The 21,974-nt window shown below is 49.7% G+C and overlaps 2 protein-coding genes across 2 annotated transcripts; one reads left to right on the forward strand and one right to left on the reverse strand.

Moving 5' to 3' along the window:
* Window positions 1-19,456: 19,456 nt before the first annotated feature.
* Window positions 19,457-19,722, forward strand: EI90DRAFT_2892951 (uncharacterized protein; the record flags this gene model as incomplete). Its single annotated transcript, XM_039053999.1, has 2 exons — window positions 19,457-19,561; window positions 19,618-19,722. Coding segments are annotated over 2 exons (210 nt in total), but the record flags the coding sequence as incomplete, so codon positions are not given.
* Window positions 19,723-20,187: 465 nt separating this feature from the next.
* On the reverse strand, window positions 20,188-21,826 carry EI90DRAFT_3124493 (uncharacterized protein; the record flags this gene model as incomplete). Its single annotated transcript, XM_039063719.1, has 5 exons — window positions 20,188-20,937; window positions 20,994-21,176; window positions 21,225-21,257; window positions 21,314-21,452; window positions 21,528-21,826. 5 exons carry the CDS (start codon window positions 21,824-21,826, stop codon window positions 20,188-20,190), a joined length of 1,404 nt encoding a protein of 467 aa, XP_038915492.1.
* Window positions 21,827-21,974: the final 148 nt, after the last annotated feature.

Here is a 21,974-nt window from a genome sequence, read left to right on the forward strand (position 1 = left end):
GCAATAGCCACGTTGGGGGTGGGTTCGGCATCGTCAGCGGTTGGGACAGTGGGGATGTGTCAGGGCATGCCCCGACACGCCCCACCCGATCCCTGCTCCGCTTCCCCGCTCCGCACCGCCTCTCCCTCCTCTCCCTCTTCCTTTCTCCTGTTCTCCTTTCCTCCTGTTCTTTCTTTCTCTCTTTCTCTTACATGGACCACCTTTCCCACTGCTCAATGTATCACCGGCGTTGTGAGGTCTTTGGGGTTGCTCAGCACACAAAGCCGTAAGTGATACAAGATGATGTATTTTACGGTGGTGTGTAAGCGGTTACCCGGAGGTTCCCGCTTGTCCACGTGACTATATCTATCTAGTTTACATGTGACTCGGGGTTCGGGGCTATTGCCCTGACATTCTCCCCCCTTGCGTTGCATATGCGACGCATACAAAGTTGATAGTGAATAAAAACAGAATTTTAATAGTTGGTTTACATTGAGTTTGGAATTATCAATGAGTGTTTCTGTTGTCGCCACTTTAAAGTGGGCGATTTTGTACATGTTGGTGAAAGGAAGAGAAGGGGTTTGAATGAGTGTGGGCCGTTACTTTGAAGTGAACGGCGATACATTGGTATCGCAGGGAGAGAAGAAAGAAGTGGTGGAGTTTGTCGAAAATGGATTTCGACCCAAAGGTTGTATTTCTTTGGTGTTCCTCACTTGTTCTGTGAGGGTTCGTGTGTAAGTGGTGTTTACACACGAGCGGTGGTGGGTGTGGGTCTTTTGGCGGAGTGGAGATTTCCGCAATTGTTACTTGCGGTTCCTCGCATACAGTATTGTGTGCGGGGCCTCGAGTTGGGGGGGGTGTTTTCACGGGCGCCTCGATGGCGTATTACCGTGTCACTCTCCCTTCTCTCAAGGGTGGATTCATTGCCCCGGAGGAGGGTTTTCCTCCGGGTTGTTCATCTGGACATCCGATTGCTGCGTCGGATGCGATGACGTAGCCTGGGCTACATTGTCAGGCTGTGGGCTCGACGAAGTGGGTGCTCCCTGGGTGGGAGCGGGTTGTTGTGTTCCTGAGCTGCTTGGCTCAGGTGTAGAGTACGGTAGGTTTACCGTTCTTCCCGTGGGGAAGGATGGTCGTTGGGCTGGTTGTCCAGCTCGGAGACTTGCGTCTCTTTCCCGGTATTTGGAAGCTTTCGCTTCCCGCTCCGCCGTTCTTGCGGCACGTTCCTCAGGAGTCCTGAGTGGTTTGAACTGGGACTTTAAGTAGGCAGCTTTGCCTAGACTTTCCCAGGAGATTTTTCCCTTGTTCTCCGGGGAATTATATTCCTCCGCGAGTCTTGCGATGCTCGGGAGTCCCAAGAAGTATTTCTCGGTTTCCTTCGCTTTTTCGCGAAGGGTTCTGTGTACCTTGCCGCTTTTGAAGGCGGCTTCAGCCTATTCGTACCAGTGTACGAATTCTTTCCCACTCACGCTTGTCCACCAAGCGTATGCGGCGTCATGCGCCGCTTCTGACCCCGCTATTCTCCTCATGGGGAAGTTGGGGTCGATTGTTATGTCGACTGGAGCTTCGACTTTGCCGAACTCGTTGAGTTCGGCGGTCTCGTATAGCATGTGGACACTTCCCTGCAGGGTGGCTTGCCCATAGGGTGCTGAGGTACTCAGTGGCCCGCCGCCTCTGGCAGTGGTCCCCGTTTTAGGGTCTGCCGTCGGTTGCCTACCACTCTCCCTCTTCCCCTCGACATGGGTTTGCCCCTCTGAGGGCGGGCCTTTATGCAACCCGGACAGGGTCGCCTGCCCATGGGGTGGCGGGATAGTCGGTGCCCCACCCCTTGATGCGCTAGTCCCCATTTGGGGTCGCGCCTCATGGGGCCCGGAACCGTATCCCCTCCCCCTGACCTGGGAGGCCCCCGTCATGATGGGTTTGGCAGCGAGGTCTGCCAGTGCGCGTGCCTCTCTGAGCTCGCGTTTCAGTAATTCGATCTCCCTTTTTTGGAGATCGACTTCTCTCTCTGCGTCTTTCAGAGAGTCAAAGATGCCCTCAGCATCTCTTCGTGCTCTATTGTATTCGCGCCTCCAGTGGGCGCAATGGTCGCAGGCGTCTTCTGACGCCCTCGAGTTATTAGACCGTGCCCGCTTGGACGGTCTGGACGAGGAGCCGCTGTCGCTCCCTCGTCTCCCTCCTACGAGGGACTTCATTTCTTTCAGCTCCTCACGGAGTTGACCTGTCTGAGCAGCTACCGCTGACGCGATGGCTGATTCCCAGCCTGCATTTGGCTGGGGCGTTGTTGGACCTGGGCCGAATTGGCTAAACCAGGGGTTGATCTGGCCAGGGAAGTTCCCTGGGGAGTATGCCTGGGGCTGCAGCAGCAAATGCTGCCCCTGGAATGGCGCTTGTTGCGCCATCGGTGCAGTTTGCACCGCGTATGGTTGGAAGCCTCTTTGGGGAGGCTGGGGGTGTGCGATGCCTGTTGGCAACGCGGATGGTTGATGGTTCGCAGCACTCATTTGTGCTGCGTGCGTCGTGTAATCCATGGCGCTTATCTGCGCCTGGTGTTGTTGTTGTTCCGGGGAGCCTTGCTCCCCGGGTTGTCGTATTTCGATATCCGGCGGTTTGTTTGGATCGAACCGAGGGTTGCCTCCCCCAGAGAACGACATCTCGTCGTTATGTTACTCGTGGCGGTGGGAGGGGTCTTCGTTCTTGTGTGCGTGGGATTCGCCGCGGTTGTGTGTTCTTTTGCACGTGAGCCTGTGGTTCACGTGGTCTAGGCGAGTTACTTGCCTAGCCCATGTGATTTCTTGTACATGGTGTGGCTGTCCGGGCGAGTTATTCGCCCAGAACTTTCCCACGCTCTTGGCTGTGGGCCATCGTCCCTCGGCTTTACTTCTTCCGCCTCCGTTTTTGGGGGCGTAATAATGCCGAGAGTTCCCTGTCTTCTTTGATAGGGAGTTTTTCTGGTTCCCTTACATTTTGTAAGGTGAGGTACTCGTCCAGGTGGACGAGGTCGTCGCAATTTCCTAGGGGTTCCCATGTGGTGTCCCCTAGTTCCCATTTAACCTTAAACCAGAGTTCGTTGTGAACCCACGCGTGGTTTAGGATTTTGCGAACTACTGCTTCGCGATCAGGGTCTTCCCCGAAATCGTAGAATATGTTTACTTCCCTATTTGGGAAGGTTTCCTGGTCATTCGGCTCGTGAGGTGCTAGCCGGGATACATGGAATCTTGGGTGGATTCCGCGTTGTTCAAGTTGTGGTGGCAACTTGAGGACGTAGTTGGACGTTTCTGGAAATGTTTCCAGGATTTCATAAGGCCCTATGTATAGGGGCTTTAGTTTTCCTGCCCTGCCTTTGGGTAGGTTCAGCTTATCTGTGGATAAGTATGCGAGCTCGCCTTTTTTCAAAGGCGGGTCCGGGCGTCTTTTCTTATTCGCCTGGATTGTTTGAGCAGCGCGATTATGTATTATCGCGTCATGTGCTGCCATGAGGTTTTCCTTCGCTTTTTGAGCAAAGTCGTTTATTCCCGGGTAGTCCGAGAGTGGTGCTGTTAGGCACATTTTTGGCATATGGCCGTAGATTAATTCGAACGGGGCAAATCCTGTCGATGTGTTCGAGCTCGCATTGATCGCGAATTCCGCCATCGACAGTTTCGCTGCCCAGTCGCGTTGGTCTGGTCTAACCATCGCGCGTAGTATTTGTACTACTTTTTGTATCATTCTTTCCGCTTGGCCGTCGCCTTGCGGGTGGAATGCAGTTGTGAATTTCAACTGTACACCGAGTATTCGGTGTAGTTCGCGCCAAAATTTTGACGTGAATTTCGAGTCTCGATCTGATATGATCGAGTGTGGTAGACCGTGGAGTCTTACAACTTCACGAAGAAATACGAATGCTAGTTCTAGTGCGTTCGTTGTTGTTTTTATTGGAATTAGGTGGACGTTGGACGTCAACCTACAGATGATTACCCAGAGGTAATCATATCCCAGGCTTGTTGGGAATGGACCTGTGAAGTCCATGGCTATTGATGACCATGGTGCCTCGGGGGTCGGGAGTGGGTGAAGCATTCCGGGATTTCTCCTGGTGCTTTTCTTGGTTGTTTGGCAAGTTCCGCAAGACCTGCAGAACTTGTGGGTGTCTTTTCTCATCGACTTCCACCAGAAGTGTCGACGGAGGGTTTCCACTGTTTTCTTGGATCCTAGATGTCCAAGTGTTTCGTGGATGCTCTTGAGGATTATTCCCCGAATGGACTTCCTTTCGTAGTTTCCTTTCGGGACTACTATCTGGGTCGTTCCTCCTTCTCCAAGTCGGGTTATCAGTCCGTCTTTTACGGAGAAGTTTTTGAAATTCCCCGGGTTCTCTAGGATTTCCCGGTGGATCTGGCTTTTCAAGTATCCAGATTTTATTGCCTCAATGAGGTCTTTTTCTTCGAATTGTTTTCGAAGGTTCTTTTCTGGAGTTATGATTTCTTCCAGATTTTGGGCGCTCCCCCCTAGAGTTTCCTCTAGGTTATCGCTCCCCCCTAGAGCTTCCTCTAGGGTGTTTTTCGCGCGTATCGCTGCGAGTCTCTTTTTCTCTGAGTTTTTACTCAGGGTACTGCTTAGTAGCAGTTCTTCATATTCCTCGATTCTGTCGGGAATGATATCTTCTGCATTTTTGTCCAGGTGGATGTCCGCCAACACATAATCGTCGAAATGCAGATCCTCGTCCGTTGACGAGTCGTAGTATCTTGAGAGTGCATCTGCCACTTTGTTTTTGTGGCCTTCCACGTATTTTATTTCGCAATTGAAGCTTGCGAAAAAGGCTTGCCATCTCAGGTGTCTTCCTGAGTTGTGGTTTTTCGCTTTGAAATATTCCAAAGCTTTGTGGTCCGTGATTACTGTGAATTCACGGCCTCCCATGAGGTCGTCTTGCCATCTCATGAGCGCTTCGAGGACACCCAGTGCCTCGAGCTCGTAGGCGAAGTACCTACGTTGTGTGTTGGTGAACTTTTTGGACATGAATGCGGCCGGGCGGCAAGTCTGCCACCTTTCGCCTTGTCCAATTAATGCACCCATGCCCGCTGGGCATGCGTCTGTTATGACCCAGACGTGGAGTTTGGTCCTCTCTTCTTCTGAGAGGCTTTCCGGTGGGTTCCACTGGACGGGCTTCAGGATCGGAGCCCTACATGCTAGACGTTTGATTTCGTCGAAGCATTTCTGGTGGAGTGGTGTCCACCTGAATGTCTGCTTGTTTGAGCAGATTGTTTGCAGTGGTCCTGTGTAACCGCTGACGTTTGGCATGAATATCGATAGATATTCTACCATTCCCAGGAATCTTAGGACTCCTGTGTGGTCTGCTGGCTCTCGCCAGTTGCGGATTTTTTCCATTTTATCCGCTTGAGCGTGGATGCCCTGTTCATCCACTCGGCTTCCTAGAACGTCTAGGATTGGGGCAAATGGCTGGAATTTTTTCCGGCTTATGTAGAATTTCGCCCCTTTTAGGCGAGTGAATAACCACAATAGTGCTTTATTGTGGTTTTCCACCGAGCTTGTGCTGGTGAATATATCGTCGAACCAGACGTGTAGGCGTCTGCCTACTTCTCCTCGTAGTTCCCAGGTCAGTGCGCGCTGGAAGGTGCAGGGAGCGTTGCAGTCTCCTTGCTGCGTCGTGTTCGAGTTGTACGTCCCGTGGGGCGTGGAGAATGTCGTCCTATGGACGTCATCTGGATCCACGCGTATTTGTTCGTACGCGTCCGACATATCGATCTTTGATCGGTATGTTGCTCTGGCAACTGATTCCTGGATCAGTCGCATGTCTGGCATTGGTGCGACGTCGAGGATCGTGTTTGAGTTACGGTTCCTCGCGTCTATTACCGTGCGCAAAGATCCATCTGCTTTGCGGATGCACAGTAGCGGGCATGCTCGCTCGCTGTTCGCGGGATACCACCATCCTGCTTTTACATAGCGATCTATTTTGGTCGCTAGTGCTTCCTGCAGTGCTGCGGGACATCTCGGGGTGTTTTCCCGAAATTTCTTGTTCGGATCCTTCAACGGGATTCGATGGTTCACTTCCCTCAGGGGAGGCATTTCTAATGGCGCTGGCGCCATTACGGTTTCAAATTTTTCTCTCCACCACTCCCTGAGTATTTCGAACTCGGGGGTGTTCATGGGGAGACCTTCCAGGTGTGGTACGTCTGGAAGTTCTAGTCCTTCCGGACTAGGGTTGGGCCAACCTTCAGGGTATTTTCTTGTGATTACCCTGAGGTGTGTTTCAGTCCCGCCTCCCTGTCAGGGGGGCTTCTTTTTTGGTTGTTCTCGGGCTCTTGCTCGAGTTTTCCCTCCGTGTGATCTCGTCACACGGTCTTCGCTCATTCCAAGGGTGTCTATGTTGCCCTTGTTCGCCGTTCTCACTTTGTGGGACCGGAAGTCTAAGCTTACCTGGTTTTTGTTTAACCAGGGGGCGCCGAAGATGGCGTCGTACCTGTCGATGTTAATTACATCGAAGTAGTGTTTTTCTACGTGGCCGTTGATCTCAACGTCCACGTTAGTTCCGAACAGGATCTGTGATCTTGTTCCTTTCGTCCCCATTTGGAGGACGACTGGGTTCTCCAGTTGAAGGATTGGGATGTGGACCGCGCGGACAAAGTCCGGCGATAAAGCGTCCGTTTCGGCTCCACTATCGAATAGCGCGTAGGCTTTTATGCCTGCTATTTTTATGTGAGCCGTTAGCGTTCTCTTTGTTGAGAGCGGTCTGTTTGCGGGGTATTTTCCCGCGTCTTTTGAGATGCGGAATTTCGCATCAAATAAAGGGGACTGGGTTTCGATGGACTTTTGGTCCTTCTTCCCTTTGTCCTTGTTTTCCTTGGGTACTTTGGTGTATTTCCCCAAGGCGTCTTTTCTTGGTGCTTCCACCAAGGCTTCGGCGACTTTTTCGTCTGCCGTGTTTTCTAACTGGTGTGCTACAGCCAGTTTGATTTTATAATTTATGTCATCGTGGTCGACGACTGACATTGGGCCCATTCTTATGGTCCCAACGTTGACTTCCTCACCCTCTGAGTCAGGTGAGTATTGAGGTCCTTCGTATGGGTCCTCCACTTCGAAGCTTGATGCTTCGGAGTTACCAGAGTTGTTCTCTGGTTTCTCATCTGATGAGCTTTTTGACTCTTCATCTGTTGAGTTCGCGATTTCCATGGCAGCTATATGCCTTGGTTTTTCATCGCTCGTTATATTGTGTCTTGGGCAATCTTTCGTTTGCCCTATTTTGCCGCATTTGCCGCAAATTGGAACTGACTTTTGGTCAGTTTTCCTCGAGTTTTTCGAGGATGTATCCTCTTTCCATCTGGGTTTCAGCTCTTCCGCTTTCTTTCCTGACGGGAGGGCTTTGCCGCGGCTCGTTGTTGCCGTGGTGGTTGTTCGGGTATAGTACCCTGATTTGTAGGCTGAAGACATCTTCAGCCCGTCAATTATCTCGTCTACACGAGATATTGCTTTTAACATCTCCTCGTTTGAGGAGAAGTCTGCTCTGATTCTATCATGAGCAATCATTTCCCTCTTCCATTCGAGGGGAATGTAGTTTAAGAACCTGGCGTTAAAGGATGCCTGGTCTGGCGGCGTCACCATTTGGGACGCTGCTTTTGACAGTTCTAAGTAGAACTGTTTGAGGCCTTTTTCCGCTTCGTATTTGACGTTGCGGTATTTCTTTGTCGCGTTCAACGCGGCGGAGGCTTTGATGAAGGTTCTCATCAATATGTTGAGAACCTCGAGGAACATGCCCTCGTCTCCTCTGAGGAGAGTTTCGTCTCGGAGTCTAATTCCGAGGTCAAATGCGGGTCCCCCTAATCCACGAATCAAGCAGTCCAGGTGGACTTCGTCGAATTGGGGACCTTTGCATCCTCGCGAGGCGAGGAATCCCAGTAGTTCTGTGAACCACTGCCAGAACGATTCCATGTCGTTCTCCCCTGACCATTTCTTGTCAGGGAATGCCGGCCCATTCTTTAGGGCTTCTGGCTTCACTCCTTCTGGGTAGGGAGTGAGTATTCTCACTTCGGCCATTCTTATGGCCTTTTCGTACCATTTCTCCAGGTACTCTTCTTGCTCCCCTGCCTTCGCGGGGTCGCTGTCCAATGGAGATCTCTCCTTTGGGGGGTTTTTGCTGGGGGGAATCTTTCTCGCAGCATTTCTTTGGTTTCAGGCGAATTCGCCTGAAGTTGTATTTGTATTCTCTCATTGTTTTGAGAGGGTATGAATGCGTTACCTCTCTGTTCGAGAGGTCCGTCATAATTGGATGTTTGGCCAAACCTTTGGTACGTGCCAATTCTCCTTCTGATCTCTGAACGATGTCTTCTCTCGGCATCGTCTTCTCCTATCCTTGGGAGAAGGATCTCCTTAGCGTCTCTGTCGAGTCGCTGGTGATATTCCAGTGTGCTTTCACTGGTGGTTCTTTTCGTGAATTTTTCACGAGTTCTATTTATGTCCTGGACCGTGGTCCAGGGGTGTTTATTTGTTTCCTCACTTTTTTGTGAGGAGTTTATTTCCTTCAGCAAATCTGTTTGTTCGCTGATTTTTTCTGTCAACGCGTCGATTGCGTTGGCCATTCTTTCTAGAGTTATCTCTAGACGAGCCGTGCTATTATGGTTCGTTTCCTCGATCTTTTTCTGGATCGAGTTTATCGCGTTTATTATGCGCGATTCCTGGTTTTCCAGGAGGAAGTTTGGTTGGGCGAGCAGTGACTCTCCCCAGTTGACATTTCCGCTTCTGGGAGTTCCAGAATGGGTTCTTGGAGTGAACACTCCACGCTCGCTTTGTTTTGGCGAGGCCGTTGCGGAGGGTGCTTCCCTTTCATAGAGGGGTCTGTTCGCTGGTTTCTCCTTATTTTTACGTAAGGCTTCCTCAGCGAACTCCCTCATTTCAGTTCGCCTCCTCCTCATTATCTCGGAGACCTCCTCCGAAGTTGGTGACCTTGCCTTGTCTGGCATGGTGCGTGGGGGTGTAAACAGCAGAGGCTCTTTTGGAGCTTCCGCGCTCTGAGAGATCCTGCTCTCAGGGCGTATTTTCGCGCCTTCTCGGGCTTTCAGCCTGAGAAGAAGTTGATCTTCACTTTCCGTCCTCCATTCGGATGGAACCTGGAACAAGTCCAGTAGTTTTTCGGATAGCCGACGCGGGGTTTCTTCCCTTTGTTTCCCTTTGTCTGCCTTTAGGGCTTGACTTGGGGACGTGATTGGGAACTCTAGGGGATAGTGGGGCCCTGGGGTTTCCTGCGGCTCTATCCGATCAGCTTTTTGGGCTGATCGTTCGGTGCTTACGCGTTTTTCGCGCAAGTCGATTACCTCGTGAGGAGATAAGGGATCTTCCCCAGCTTGGGTTAGATCGGTTTGTTGTGGAGTTCTGGGGGTATTTTGCCCCGCACTTACTCCACGTAAGTTTCTAAAATCTTCAGGGACCAGCCCTGAAGTGGTTGCTTTTCCCGGATCGCGTTGATCCTCGTCGTCATCTGACGATGGCTTTTGGTTTGAATCTCCCATGATGGGAGATTGCGGTTTCTTAATAAACCGCTCGCTTCTTTTTAACGTCGCTGCAGATGCGACCTTGCCCTTGCAGGCGTGTTTAGGCGCCATAAGCGCTTCCGAATCAGATGTTGAGATTTTATAGTTGTGGGTTGTGTTGTAAAACACACCTCATGCACTTAAAAAAGTGTGAGGTCTTTGGGGTTGCTCAGCACACAAAGCCGTAAGTGATACAAGATGATGTATTTTACGGTGGTGTGTAAGCGGTTACCCGGAGGTTCCCGCTTGTCCACGTGACTATATCTATCTAGTTTACATGTGACTCGGGGTTCGGGGCTATTGCCCTGACAGGCGTGCATGCCCATTTCCACTCCTGTATCTTACATCCCTATATCGCCGCCACCGCCACCGCACTCACCCTGCACCCACAGTGGGCCCTCTCAGGATCTCCCGTGGAAGCACCCAGAGAGCCGTGGCTGTGTGCAAGGGTGACGTGGCGCACCCCACGTGATCGATCCCGCATGTATATAATAACAGCTGGAGTGGGAACCGAAGAAGTAGCCTTCTTCTCACATTCCCACTTCAGACTAAGTGGTCGGGGACGCTCACCCTGTGACAGGATCGCCACTATGCACAGCTGCTATCCGTCCCACCGAGTCCCGCATGCCGGGACCTTGCCGCTTTCGGAGCTGTCCCTGACAGGATGGGAGGATCAGCAGGAGGAGGGTCGACAAAGTTGGGGACCTCGGAACCGAGTCCAAAGAAGTGGACGGGGTCTATGGGTTGTTCCATGGTGTCTCCAAAGTCGGAATCTGCAACTGGTGATCGATTCCTAACGGGGTGCATGATTGGAGTCGATGGGAGAGGGGTTTCAAGATTAGAAAAGCTTCGAAACTCAACTGGGTTTCTCGCCAATTGACTAGGACCAGGCTGTGAGGGTTCTGGGGATGGTGAGGCAGAGTTGGGAACTAATGTGCATAGTTGCGAACGAGTGCGAGGGGCTTTTGGTGCCATACAAGATGTGTACTAGTCAGGGAGTAATAAAATACTGTCAGAGACCAGGTTGAGATGAAGGAGTGTCTCTGTGGCAGAAGGCTTCGGCCTCAGCGACTTGTGCCAGGAGCGCTGTGCCAAGTAACACGTCCGTGCCCTAACTTACTAAACTGGCAACCAGAACTGAAGGGGGATAAACTCTAGTCGATTTTATTACTGAGGTGTAACCTATGTACAAGTTGAGTATATATATGGTTACAACAAGGGTGGGTCCGCAAATGGTGGAGCCGAGTGGAGCGGAGCTAACGGGGTTAGACATTAGCTGATTGAATATTACTGATGAGCCGGGTTATGGGGTTAACGGAAAGGCAGGCAATAACCCAGAAACAGAAAGGAGGGATAGACCCAAAGGTGGGCTCTGCAGGGCAAGCGAGTGTATTGGCCAGCGGAGGTGGGAGTGCGCTAGCGGACGTCAGAGCTGTCCGGAAGCCTTTGGGGCTCCGTACTTAGGGAGGCATAGGTAATAAATTGAAAGGAGGGGGTGGTGACCATCGAGGGGTACCAAGGGGATTGTGGAATACAGGAGCTCTGAGGTTAGTGAAGAAGGAGCAGAGGTGGATCGGAGGGATCGGAGGGATCGGAAGTCGATGGCTGGGGATGGATATGACAAAAGCCGCTTGAGGGCTGCCTCATCCCACACTGATTCTGTTGACCTTTCGGCCGTTCCAAAGGAGTGCCATGAGTTCGCAGATGTGTTCAGTAAGAGCAATGCCTTGACGCTAGCACCACACCGTGAGCACGACCTGAAGATCAACCTTGAGGAAGGCACTTCACCACCCTTGGGAACTATGTATTCCCTCTCTACTTTGGAACTCAAGGCTCTCCAGGCATTCTTAGATGAACACCTAGCCTCTGGGTTCATTTGTCCTGCTACTTCTGCTCATGCAGCACCGGTCCTCTTTATCCGCAAAAAGGACGGATCCCTCCATCTTTGTGTTGACTTCCGAGGGCTGAACAAGATCACCAAGAAAGATCGCTACCCACTTCCCCGCATTTCAGACCTCCTTGATGCACCTAGCCATGCCACTGTCTATACCAGACTCGACCTTCAGCATGCTTACCACCTGGTTCGCATTGTGGCAGGCGATGAGTGGAAGACTTCCTTCTGCACACGCTATGGTTCCTATGAGTGGCTCGTCATGCCATTCGGTCTCACAAATGCACCTGCAGCCTTCCAGCAATTCGTCAACATGATCTTTGCCGACCTCTTGGATGTTTCTGTGGTAGTCTACCTAGACAACATCCTTACCTACTTGGAAGACATGGCTTCACATCAGGAGCATGTCTGAGAAGTTCTTAGGAGACTCCGCAAGCATGGCCTATATGCCAATCTGAAGAAATGCGACTTTCATATGGACACTATGGAATACCTCGGATACTGCCTTTCTCCCTCTGGACTCACCATGTCCATCAAGAAGGTTAAAGCCATCCAAGATTGGCCCAAGCCCCATAAAGTCAAGGATGTCCAGTCCTTCCTTGGCTTCGCTAACTTCTGTCAGCGTTTCATCCACCAATACTCCGACATTGTGGTCCCCTTGACATGCCTCATGCATAAAGGAGCCCCCTGGTTATTCTCTGACGACTGTCGCTCTGCTTTCAACACCTTGAAAGAAGCCTTCACTTCTGCTCCTATCCTGACACATTGGGTACCCAACGCCCCTCTCATTGTAGAAACCGACACCTCCAATTACATGATCTCTGGAATTCTGTCCATCTGTTGCGATGATGGAGAGATTCACCCCATCGCTTTCTGCTCCAGAACACTCTCGGCGCTGGAGCTCAATTACGACACCCATGACAAGGAACTGCTTGCCATTCACGATGCATTCCAATTGTGGCGTCACTACCTTGAAGGTTCAGGAACCCCAATCAACATTGTCACCGACCACAAGAATCTCGAGTATTTCTCTACCACCAAACTCTTGACTTGGCAGCAAGCCCACTGGTCAGAGTTCCTCTCCCAGTTCCACATGACTGTCTGATTCCATTCTGGAAGACTCGGAGTGAAACCAGATGCGTTGACTAGATGCTGGGACATCTATCCCAAAGAAGGGGATATGGACTACGCTCACATCAATCTGCAGAACTTCTGACCAGTCTTCACTTCGGAGCAGCTCACTGCATCCTTACGAGCCATGTTCCTAGCTGCCACAGTAATCCGGGCAGCTGTACTCGTCAACACAGAGGCTCTCCATCGAGACATTCTAGCCTCCCTCTCCTCCGATACCACAATCTCTTCTCATCTCGCTTCCCCCAACCTCCCCAATTCCTGCTGGTCCATTGATGCCAAAGGCCTGTTAAGGCTGGACAACCGCATTTACGTTCCGGATCCCAATGATCTTCGTCTCCATGTTTTGCAAGACAAACACGACCACCAGCTCTCCGGACACTTCAGTCAAAACCGGACTCTGGACCTAGTCCGTCATGATTATACCTGGCTGGGCATCTGTAACTTTGTCAAGAGCTATGTATCCTCCTGTACTTCTTGTGCCCGTGCCAAAGTTCCCCATCACAAGCCTTATGGCTTACTCAAACAACTCCCCATCTCAATGGACTTCATCAAACAGCTACCCTCCTCTTCCGGATTCACTTCCATCTTGGTCATCATGGACTGCCTGTCCAAACAGTGCATTTTCATTCCTACCCACGATACCATCACCTCTCCGGAACTGGCCAAGCTATTCCTCCTCCATGTGTTCTCCAAGCATGGAGTTCCTTCCCATGTCACCTCCGACAGGGGTCCGGAGTTCGTTTCTCACTTTTTCCGTTCACTTGGTAAGGCCCTCGACATCTGCCTCCACTTCACCTCCGGTTATCATCCAGAAGGAGACGGACAGACCAAATGGATGAACCAGATGCTTGAGTAGTACCTGCATATCTATAGTAACTACCAGCAGGATAATTGGTCTGAACTCCTACCTCTTGTGGAGTTCACATACAACAACACTCTGAATGCCACCACAGGCATCTCTCTGTTCTTCGCCAACAAAGGCTACCATCCAAACATCACCATTCACCCAGAGCGAGACCTAACTTCAGTATGCACCCAAGAGTACTCGGTAGATCTCAACTCCCTCCATCACTTCCTTCATGAGGAAATGCACCTTGCTCAGATCCATTACCAGGGCCCAGCAGACTCCCGTCGGAGTCCTACCCCAGCTTTCAAGGTGGGAACTTCGGTCTATGTAAAGGCCAAGTATTTCCATTCCACCCGACCTTCCAAGAAGCTCTCCAAGAAAAACCTCGGCCCTTTTGAGATCATCGCCCACATTGGAACCCACTCACTCACTCTCTGCCTGCTGGAAAACATGTAAGCCATTCACCTGGTATTCCATGTCTTGCAGATGTCATATCCCGGAATCCCGACCCCACACTCTCCCACCACACCACACCTTCCTAACAACTTCACCATCCCCTACACCATGACTCCCCACTCCCCAAGTCACCTTCCTTCCTAACTGTCTCAGCCCCAGCCTGGTTGCGGCACACCAAACCTTGGTCACTCCCATCCCGGAAGCTCAGTCCCAAGTCGGAACATTCAGAGACTCCGGATTTGCTCCAATATCCCGACGGACCTCCAACATCCCGTGACATACCCCTAAACCATTTCCCCACCCATTTCATTTATTGGAGTCACCCAACATCCTTCAGATACATAACTCCGCTTTCGGAGCTACCCACATCCTTTGGTGACTCCACTCACGTCATCACTTATTAGTCACCTTCCATTCTTAGCACGACTATCTTCTTCTTACCATTCAGTCAGCTAACCCCCTCTTACCCATTTCTCATTCCCATTCATCTTTCAGCCTCTCACTCCACCCTCCTTGACCCGACACCTTGGTTCCCTGTTAAGGATATTGTTCAGGACCTTTCAGTACCTCTCGGTATCATTCAGCACCTTTCAGTGTTTTCTATTATCATTTGGACTTTGACTAAAGTCCTTTCCATTCCTCCATATAAATACCTGTAGATTAGAACCTGTAGTTTTCCTCAGTTCTAATCTCGACTAAAATGTTACCCCAAGTCCCTCTGAGTGAATCCCAACCCCTTTCTACAAGATACCTCAGACATAAGAAATACAAGGACTAACTGAGATGTAATGGAGGCACAGCGCTCCCTCCAAGTCGCTGAGGCCACATCCTTCTTAGAGCCTCTTGTACCATCCAGCAGAACCAGGCTTCCTGGAGAAGCTTCAGTTCACTACCGGAGCTCTCGGATCCCCTCTAGTTGAGCCCTGCCTGCATTCAGACTCATGCATTTTCCCCTACGATCCGGGTTTTTGACAGCAGATCGAACCCTCCATCCCGAACGTCATTCTGAACCGCCACCAACCACCTGCACCTCCAATAGAAATCAAAGGCGAAATGGAGTTCGAGATCAAGGAGATACTCGACTCCAAGATCGACCGACATAGACACAACAAGTTGCTCTACCTGGTCAAGTGGCTAGGCTATGAAGGGACCAATGAGGAGACACAATGGCTCCTTGCCAGCAAACTCAATCACGCCTCCGACCTCGTCAAAGCTTTCCACTCTCGGTACCCAGACAAGCCTGGTCCCGAAGCTCCTTAGGAACCTCGATACCTCTCCCATCTCTCCTTTCTCTCCACTCCTCATTCCCGTTTTCTTTTTTTTCTGTAAGTACAGCCCCCCTCACCTTACTAATTCTGGGCCTTCAAGGGTTCAGGCCTAAGAAGGGGCAGTAACTTGCAAAAAGTGTAATGGCAGTTCATGAACCGTCATGGAAGTCATGACATTTCATGAATGGTCACCAAACTTCATGAAGCAGCATGAAGTGTCATACACAGTCATGCTGGTTCATGACAAACCATCATGGAATTTCATGAGATGTCATGAACCTGCATGGGGGGTTATGATTGCTCATGACTTAAGTGGTTCCAGGCAGGTTTTAAGTGGTTACATGCCTGTCTATGAAGTGTCATGAGCCTTCATAATGGATCATGGACCCTCATGGACCTTCATGAATCACTATGAGTCTTCCCAAGAATCATTGTGATCGACCATAAATTAGATTCTTGGTACAACAATGACAATTGGGGGCATAATGGTTAATTAAATGTTACCCTTGAGTTGAAAGTGATATGAAAGCATCACACAAGAGGGGGGTTGCTCTAGTTGATTTCAGACTAAGGTCCCTGAAGGTATTTACAAGGTATAAATAAGGGAGAGAAATCATGGGAAGGGCCAGTTGGTCCAGTGCAGAAATGAGTGGGGATTGTTAAATTGGATCAAAGACAAGAACCCAGGTGAAGAATGAATAAGTAAAATATTGACACTTGATCTGCTACTATATTGGCACCCAGGTTGTCAGTTGCCTCCCTACTTTGTTTCTTTGTTTAATTGTTCATTCCACTCTCATTCATTCTCTCACTCTCTGTCTCCCTGGTTCTCGTCCCTTGTTTAGTTTGTCATGTTCACCACTCTGCCTCCCATTCAGGTGCCAGACTGACCAGCCCCTCTTCTGTTTATTTATGTGTTGTGGATAGTATACTACCTATGTACCCCAGTTTGAATGTCAACTAGAATACCCCCCAAGTCCTCTTGTCCATAGTTCACCTCTGACTTCATCTTCACTTGAGCTTACATCACCACCAGGTTCCCTCTGCTACACCTGAAATACAGGATAGCCTAGAGTGTGTGGCACAATGCTCCCCTGAGTTGTTGAAACCAACATCCCAACCCCCTGATGCCTTGCAATGGAGTAACCTATCAGCTAAGTGATCACTCACACTGCCATACTCTGCTCCACTTCCCATGAATACCCTCAAGCACCGTTTCTGACACCAAGCAGCAAAGGTGGCTGGAGGAAAAGCGGAGTTCAGTGCAGCGCTGACACAAGTCCATGAGTTGGAGGTTTGTCATATCCATATATGGCCGTTGTCCTCCACTACCTCCATGTCAGGGACGCGTCCGGGGTCGAGAGGGCCCGGGGGTAATGCCCGGCACTGAGGCCGTCGCGGGGTGTGGAGCGGGCGTGCGTACTGGCGGGCCCGATCCGGGACAGTGGTCCCTGGCCACTCAGACTGAAGTGGAGAATGTGTTATTATTATTAAAGAGGAAAACTATACTACTTACCTGAAGTGGAGAATGTGAGAAGAAGGTTACTTCTTCGGTTCCCACTTCAGGTACATTTATGTACATGCGGCTTGAGTCACATGACAGGTGCCACGTCATCCTCGGAGGCAGCCGCAGGCATCCAGGTGTCCCCGTGGGGGATCCCGAGAGCGTCCGCTACATGCGCGCGTGCTGGGCACAGCGGGAAGCCGTCCGGGGTGTGTGGGCCGGACGGGTCAATAGTACATCGATACAAGGGAAGGTGGTCCGTGTAGATAGAAAGAAATAAACAGGAAGAGGAAGATGAGAAGAATGAAATAAAGAAAGGGGAAAGAAAAGGGAAAAGAGGGGGGAGGAGAGGGATAGACAGCGGGGAGCGGGTGTGGTGTGGCCGGGTGGGCCCGGGTGGGCCTGGGTCAGGTGGGTGTGCCCTGACAATAGCCCACCATTCCGCTAACCCCATAACCCGACTCGTTGGTAATATTCAGTCAGCTGACATGTAACTCTGTTAGCTCTGCTCCACTCAGCCCTGCCATTCACAGGCCCGCCCTCTATGTAACTATATATACATAACTTGTAGATAGGTTACACCCTAGTGATAAAATCGACTAGAGTTATCCCCCTTTTAGTTCTTGCTGCCAGTTAGTAAATTAGGGCATGGACGTGTAACTAGGCACAGCACTCTTGGTCTAAGTCGCTGAGGCTGAAGCCCTCCACCATGGGGACATCTCCCTCATCCCGCATCTGGTCTTTAACAAGGTTGATCAGCCAGTGCTGTCACAAATAAGGTCTGTCACATGACAGTTCATAAGTGCTTGTGACATCTCATGCATTGACTTATCATACATGTTCATGGAGCATTATGAATGTCCATGATGCATCATGGGACATTATAGCATTTTACATGATGGGGAAAGGTCAAAATAAACATATGACACTCCATGACACTCCATGAACCTTCATGACCTGTCATGAAAGGTCATGAACATTCATGAACATCATGACCACTCATGAACCTCCATGAGGCATCATGTCATGTTGTGTCACCAGCAGTCATGAACCTTGTTAGCACATGACAGTTCATGACAATTTGTCATGAACTGTCATGAAATCCAAAATTTTCAATGTAAAAAATGTCTTATTCAATTCAATTGTCATGACATGTCATGACTCCTCATGATTTCATGATGCAGGATTACACTTTTGGAGAGTACCTCAGAAGGGGATACTGTCATATCCATCCACAGCCATTGTCTTCCACTACCTCCAATCCTTCTGGACTACCTCCACTCCTTCTTCACTAACCTCAGAGCTCCTGTATTCCACAATCACCTCCGACTCCCTCGATGGTCACCACCCCCTCTTTTCAATATATTACCTACACCTCCCTAAGTACGAAGCCCCAAAGGCCTCTGGACAGCTCTGACATCCACTGGCACACTCCCGCCCCTGCAGGGCAATTCACTTGCTTGCCCTGCAAGTCTACCTTTGGGCCTATCCCTCCTTTCTGTTTCTGGGTTGTAGCCCACCACTCCGCTAACCCCATAACCCAACTCGTTGGTAATATTCAATCAGCTAATGTTTAACTCTGTTAGTGTCATATCCATCCATGGCCATCATCTTCCACTACCTCCGATCCTTCCAGACTACCTCCGCTCCTTCTTCACTAACCTTGGAGCTCCCATATTCCGCAATCACCTCCACCTCCCTTGATGGTCACCACCCCCTCTTTTCAATATATTACCTATGCCTCCCTAAGTACGGAGCCCCAAAGGCCTCCAGACAGCTCCGTCATCTGCTAGTGCACTCCTGCCCCCGCTGGGCAATTCACTTGCTTGCCCTGCAAGTCTACCTTCGGACCTATCCCTCCTTTCCGTTTCTGGGTTATCACCTGCCATTCTGCTAACCCCATAACCTGACTTGTCAGTAATATTCAATTGGCTAATGTTTAACTCCGTTAGCTCCACTCCACTCAGTCCCACCATTCACGGGCCCATCCTCGCTGTAACTATATATATACTTACAGTGGATTCCGAAATAATGGAGAAAAGGTGAATGAGAGAAGACCCTGTTCAACCCAAAGTAGTTAGTGCTGTAAATTACGTACCAATGATATCAAGTCTCTAAAGAGGAAGTGCTTGTGCTTCCTGTCAATATATGACAATATAGCTTTCATGATGGGAGCAGAATAGTCCGAAATGAATGTAATAGGTGGCTGTCTGGGCTAGTTCCTCGCTCAGCTGTATGAAAACTCACCTGGCCGCACTAGTGCAAACTGAACTGAACATAGACAACATCCAACACCCCACACATCTTACCACCGTGCCCTACATAAAAACTCTCAGTGGCGACCTCAAGCTACACATTCCATTTCTCTGGCTTGATGGGCTAGATGCCACCCAGATCAGTCGTACCCTTTCCATGAGCAAATGCCTGGTCTACAGGATTCTGAAGCGATGGAGGGCTACCAACAGCATTTGGCCACCCAAGCTTGGAACACTCGGACAGCTGCATGCTCTCCCAGGGGATGCCATTACCTTCATTGAGAACTATCTTGACAATGACAGGACACTACACTTGAATGAGCTCCAAGTTCACGTTTGCACAGAATTTGGCCTTGATGTTGGTGCAGCCACCCTCAAGCGGGCACTCAACTCTCTGCTTTTCACATGTAAGCAGGTGACCTGGGTTGCAATTGAGCGAAATGAGCTTGTCCATGCTGCTTTCAAGTGCCACTTCACAGAGCTTGTCCACAATTTGGACATGCTCATCTGTACTGATGAAAGTTCAAAGGATGAACAGACTATTTCACGCTGGTGGGGATATGCTCACCTTGGGAAGCATTGTCCTGTCTGTGCACAATTCATCCAAGGGACTCGCTACTCAATTCTTCCTGTGATGGGCATTGGTGGATATCTTGCATGTGAGGTTTTTGAGGGTCCAATCACTGGAGAAAGGTTTATTGGGTTTCTACGTGAGCATGTTGTCAGTTTGGCCATTGTTTTTGTCACTGCCCACTGATGCATTAGAGTAATTAGGTGCCAATCATGTGGCCATATCCTGGACCATGGAGTGTCCTCCTCTTAGGCAATTGTTCTATCCACCACAGCAATGAGGTCCGTTTGCTTATTGAGGTTGAAGCAGGTGTGATATGTCCTTTTTTCTCTGTTCTCTTTGATTCAACATATTTCAGGTGGCCATTTGCTGTACTTGCCGCCATACTTGCCCAAATTGAGCTGTCATCTTCATTCATCAAGAGCTGGATGTGCTGTCACTATGACCATGCTGTCCATCATACAACTCCCCTGTCCTTCATTTATGATGCATGTTCTCAGGTTAGCAGTTCACAGGCATGAAGATGGTATTGTGCATCGGGATATTTTTGAATTTGTTTCCATGTTCACATTATAATATGGCCACAAATATATATATATGCATGTATGAGATTATGACATGGTTCACCACCACTCCTCATTGTTCATGTGAGTGGATTGAAGAAGTCACCTCGAGTCAGTGGGATTTGCATCCAATACCCTCCTTCCGTGACCACACATAATCTTTGACTCCTTCATCATGTAGCTTGACTTGTTCTTCAACATACTGGTCCCTCATGTCATCGATATTGTCACTGAGAGGGGGATTGAATACCGGTATACCATCATCATAAGTTGGAGTATGGCCATCTTTGAAGTGGCAGAAATGGAATCGCTTCTCACCACCATCAGGTACTTCCGCTTGTAGGGGACCACAACCCAGTCATTTGGGTCATCAGGTGTCTTGCGCTTCTGTTTGGCTGAGGAAGGACCAGCTGGGTTCATCTGCACACTCAGTGTTGGATCAGAAAAGGCCACACGACACCACTTGACCTGCAATTTCCAGAACTCAGATGCTGCTGCGTGAAATTGGTGAACAGATCCAAGACCAAGACCAAGAGAGTTCTGTAGCTCTTCATTGGAAAGCTTCCCAAGATAATCATCTGGATAGATCTCCTCACTTTGCATGCCATTCATGCAAGCACTCCAATCCTCGCCACGCATCACCTTGCACCAACTCACAAATTTTTCAATCGAGGAGTGTGTGAGAATTGGCCCTGTTTTCTGAGGGCTACTAGGGGGTTGTGGTAGATCTGCCTTCTTCTTTGGTGACAGGGACTCTGGGGACTTGTCAGGTGATGCCACTGAAGGCTTCGGATTGAGCGATGACATAACTGCTGCAAGTGCCAGTGTTGTGAGGGTTTCGAGTTGGCTATTACTAGGTGGATTCACTGGGCCTTGAGACTGGGATTTGGATCGATGGTGAGTGGCCTGATTGAAATATTGGGTGTTGGGTGGGCTGTCTAATGATGCTAAGCCCTCTAACTGTCACAGTCACGTAAAATTGTTATCATTACTGTGAACTCATTATGCGGACTCACCCAGCTAGATGCACAGTGCTTTAGGGCATATGGTGACAATGGAATACAGGAGTCACCAACTTTGCAGACATAACAGTATTGTCCTCCGTGCTCAGGGTCTGTGCATATCCACCACTCCTGAAGTTTGATGACTTTTTCAGTGCATTCTATCTCTATGGGAGTAAAATCTGTGGCCCCAGGTGCCTAAATAACCCTAAGTACCTTATCTGTGATAACAATTTTTGTCCTTACTTTGTTCCAGTGCCATAGCCACCTGCCAAATGACTGGGCATCTATTTGACTGTCAGTCTAATCTATCTTACAACAAAGAGGCAGCATACCATCTGAGTTGACTGCAGCATCACCTGAAAGCCATCCAGATCAACTGTGACAACAATGCCAAGCAACATCCAGTCACGGATGCTTTGAATCATCAACGAAAATTCATCATTTGTCTCAACTAGAAGACCCTTGTTGGCTCTGATGACAAGGATTGGTTATAATCTAATAAATATATGCAAATGAGGTATGTATGCTGCACCCTCTTTCCTCCACTTGAAATCTGGCCATTGACCGCTGTCATCACCAGGAGTGTATGTCGCAACATAGGTAGGACCCAATGCTTCAAGCTCGGACTTCCAAAAGACAGAGGGCTTGACCACATTGTTACTTCCAAGCACATCCAGTTGGAATTGCTTCTGCATGGTGTCCGGTTTCCTTGCAACCTTCCCTTTCTTGCCCTCCTTTGGCACTGAAAGTGTAACTGTGACACAAATTGGTTTGAACTGTTCACTTTGTGCATCTTCTTTGTCTGCACCCAGGGGTGTCCCTCCAAGTTGGAAGTTGGTTTGCATGTTCGCGACTCAGATGGGGGATTCAAGTGGTCAAACACAGGACAGATGGTCCCACCTCATTTTCCATTATTTTTTTCCATGCTCATTGTGTAGTCCTTTTTGGGATTGTAATCAATATGTTTCTGCTTGATGTGCATCAAAGGTATAT

The sequence above is a fragment of the Cantharellus anzutake genome (assembly GCF_015039405.1).
Source record: "Cantharellus anzutake strain C23 chromosome Unknown EI90scaffold_27, whole genome shotgun sequence".
In the NCBI taxonomy this organism is placed as follows: domain Eukaryota; kingdom Fungi; phylum Basidiomycota; class Agaricomycetes; order Cantharellales; family Hydnaceae; genus Cantharellus; species Cantharellus anzutake.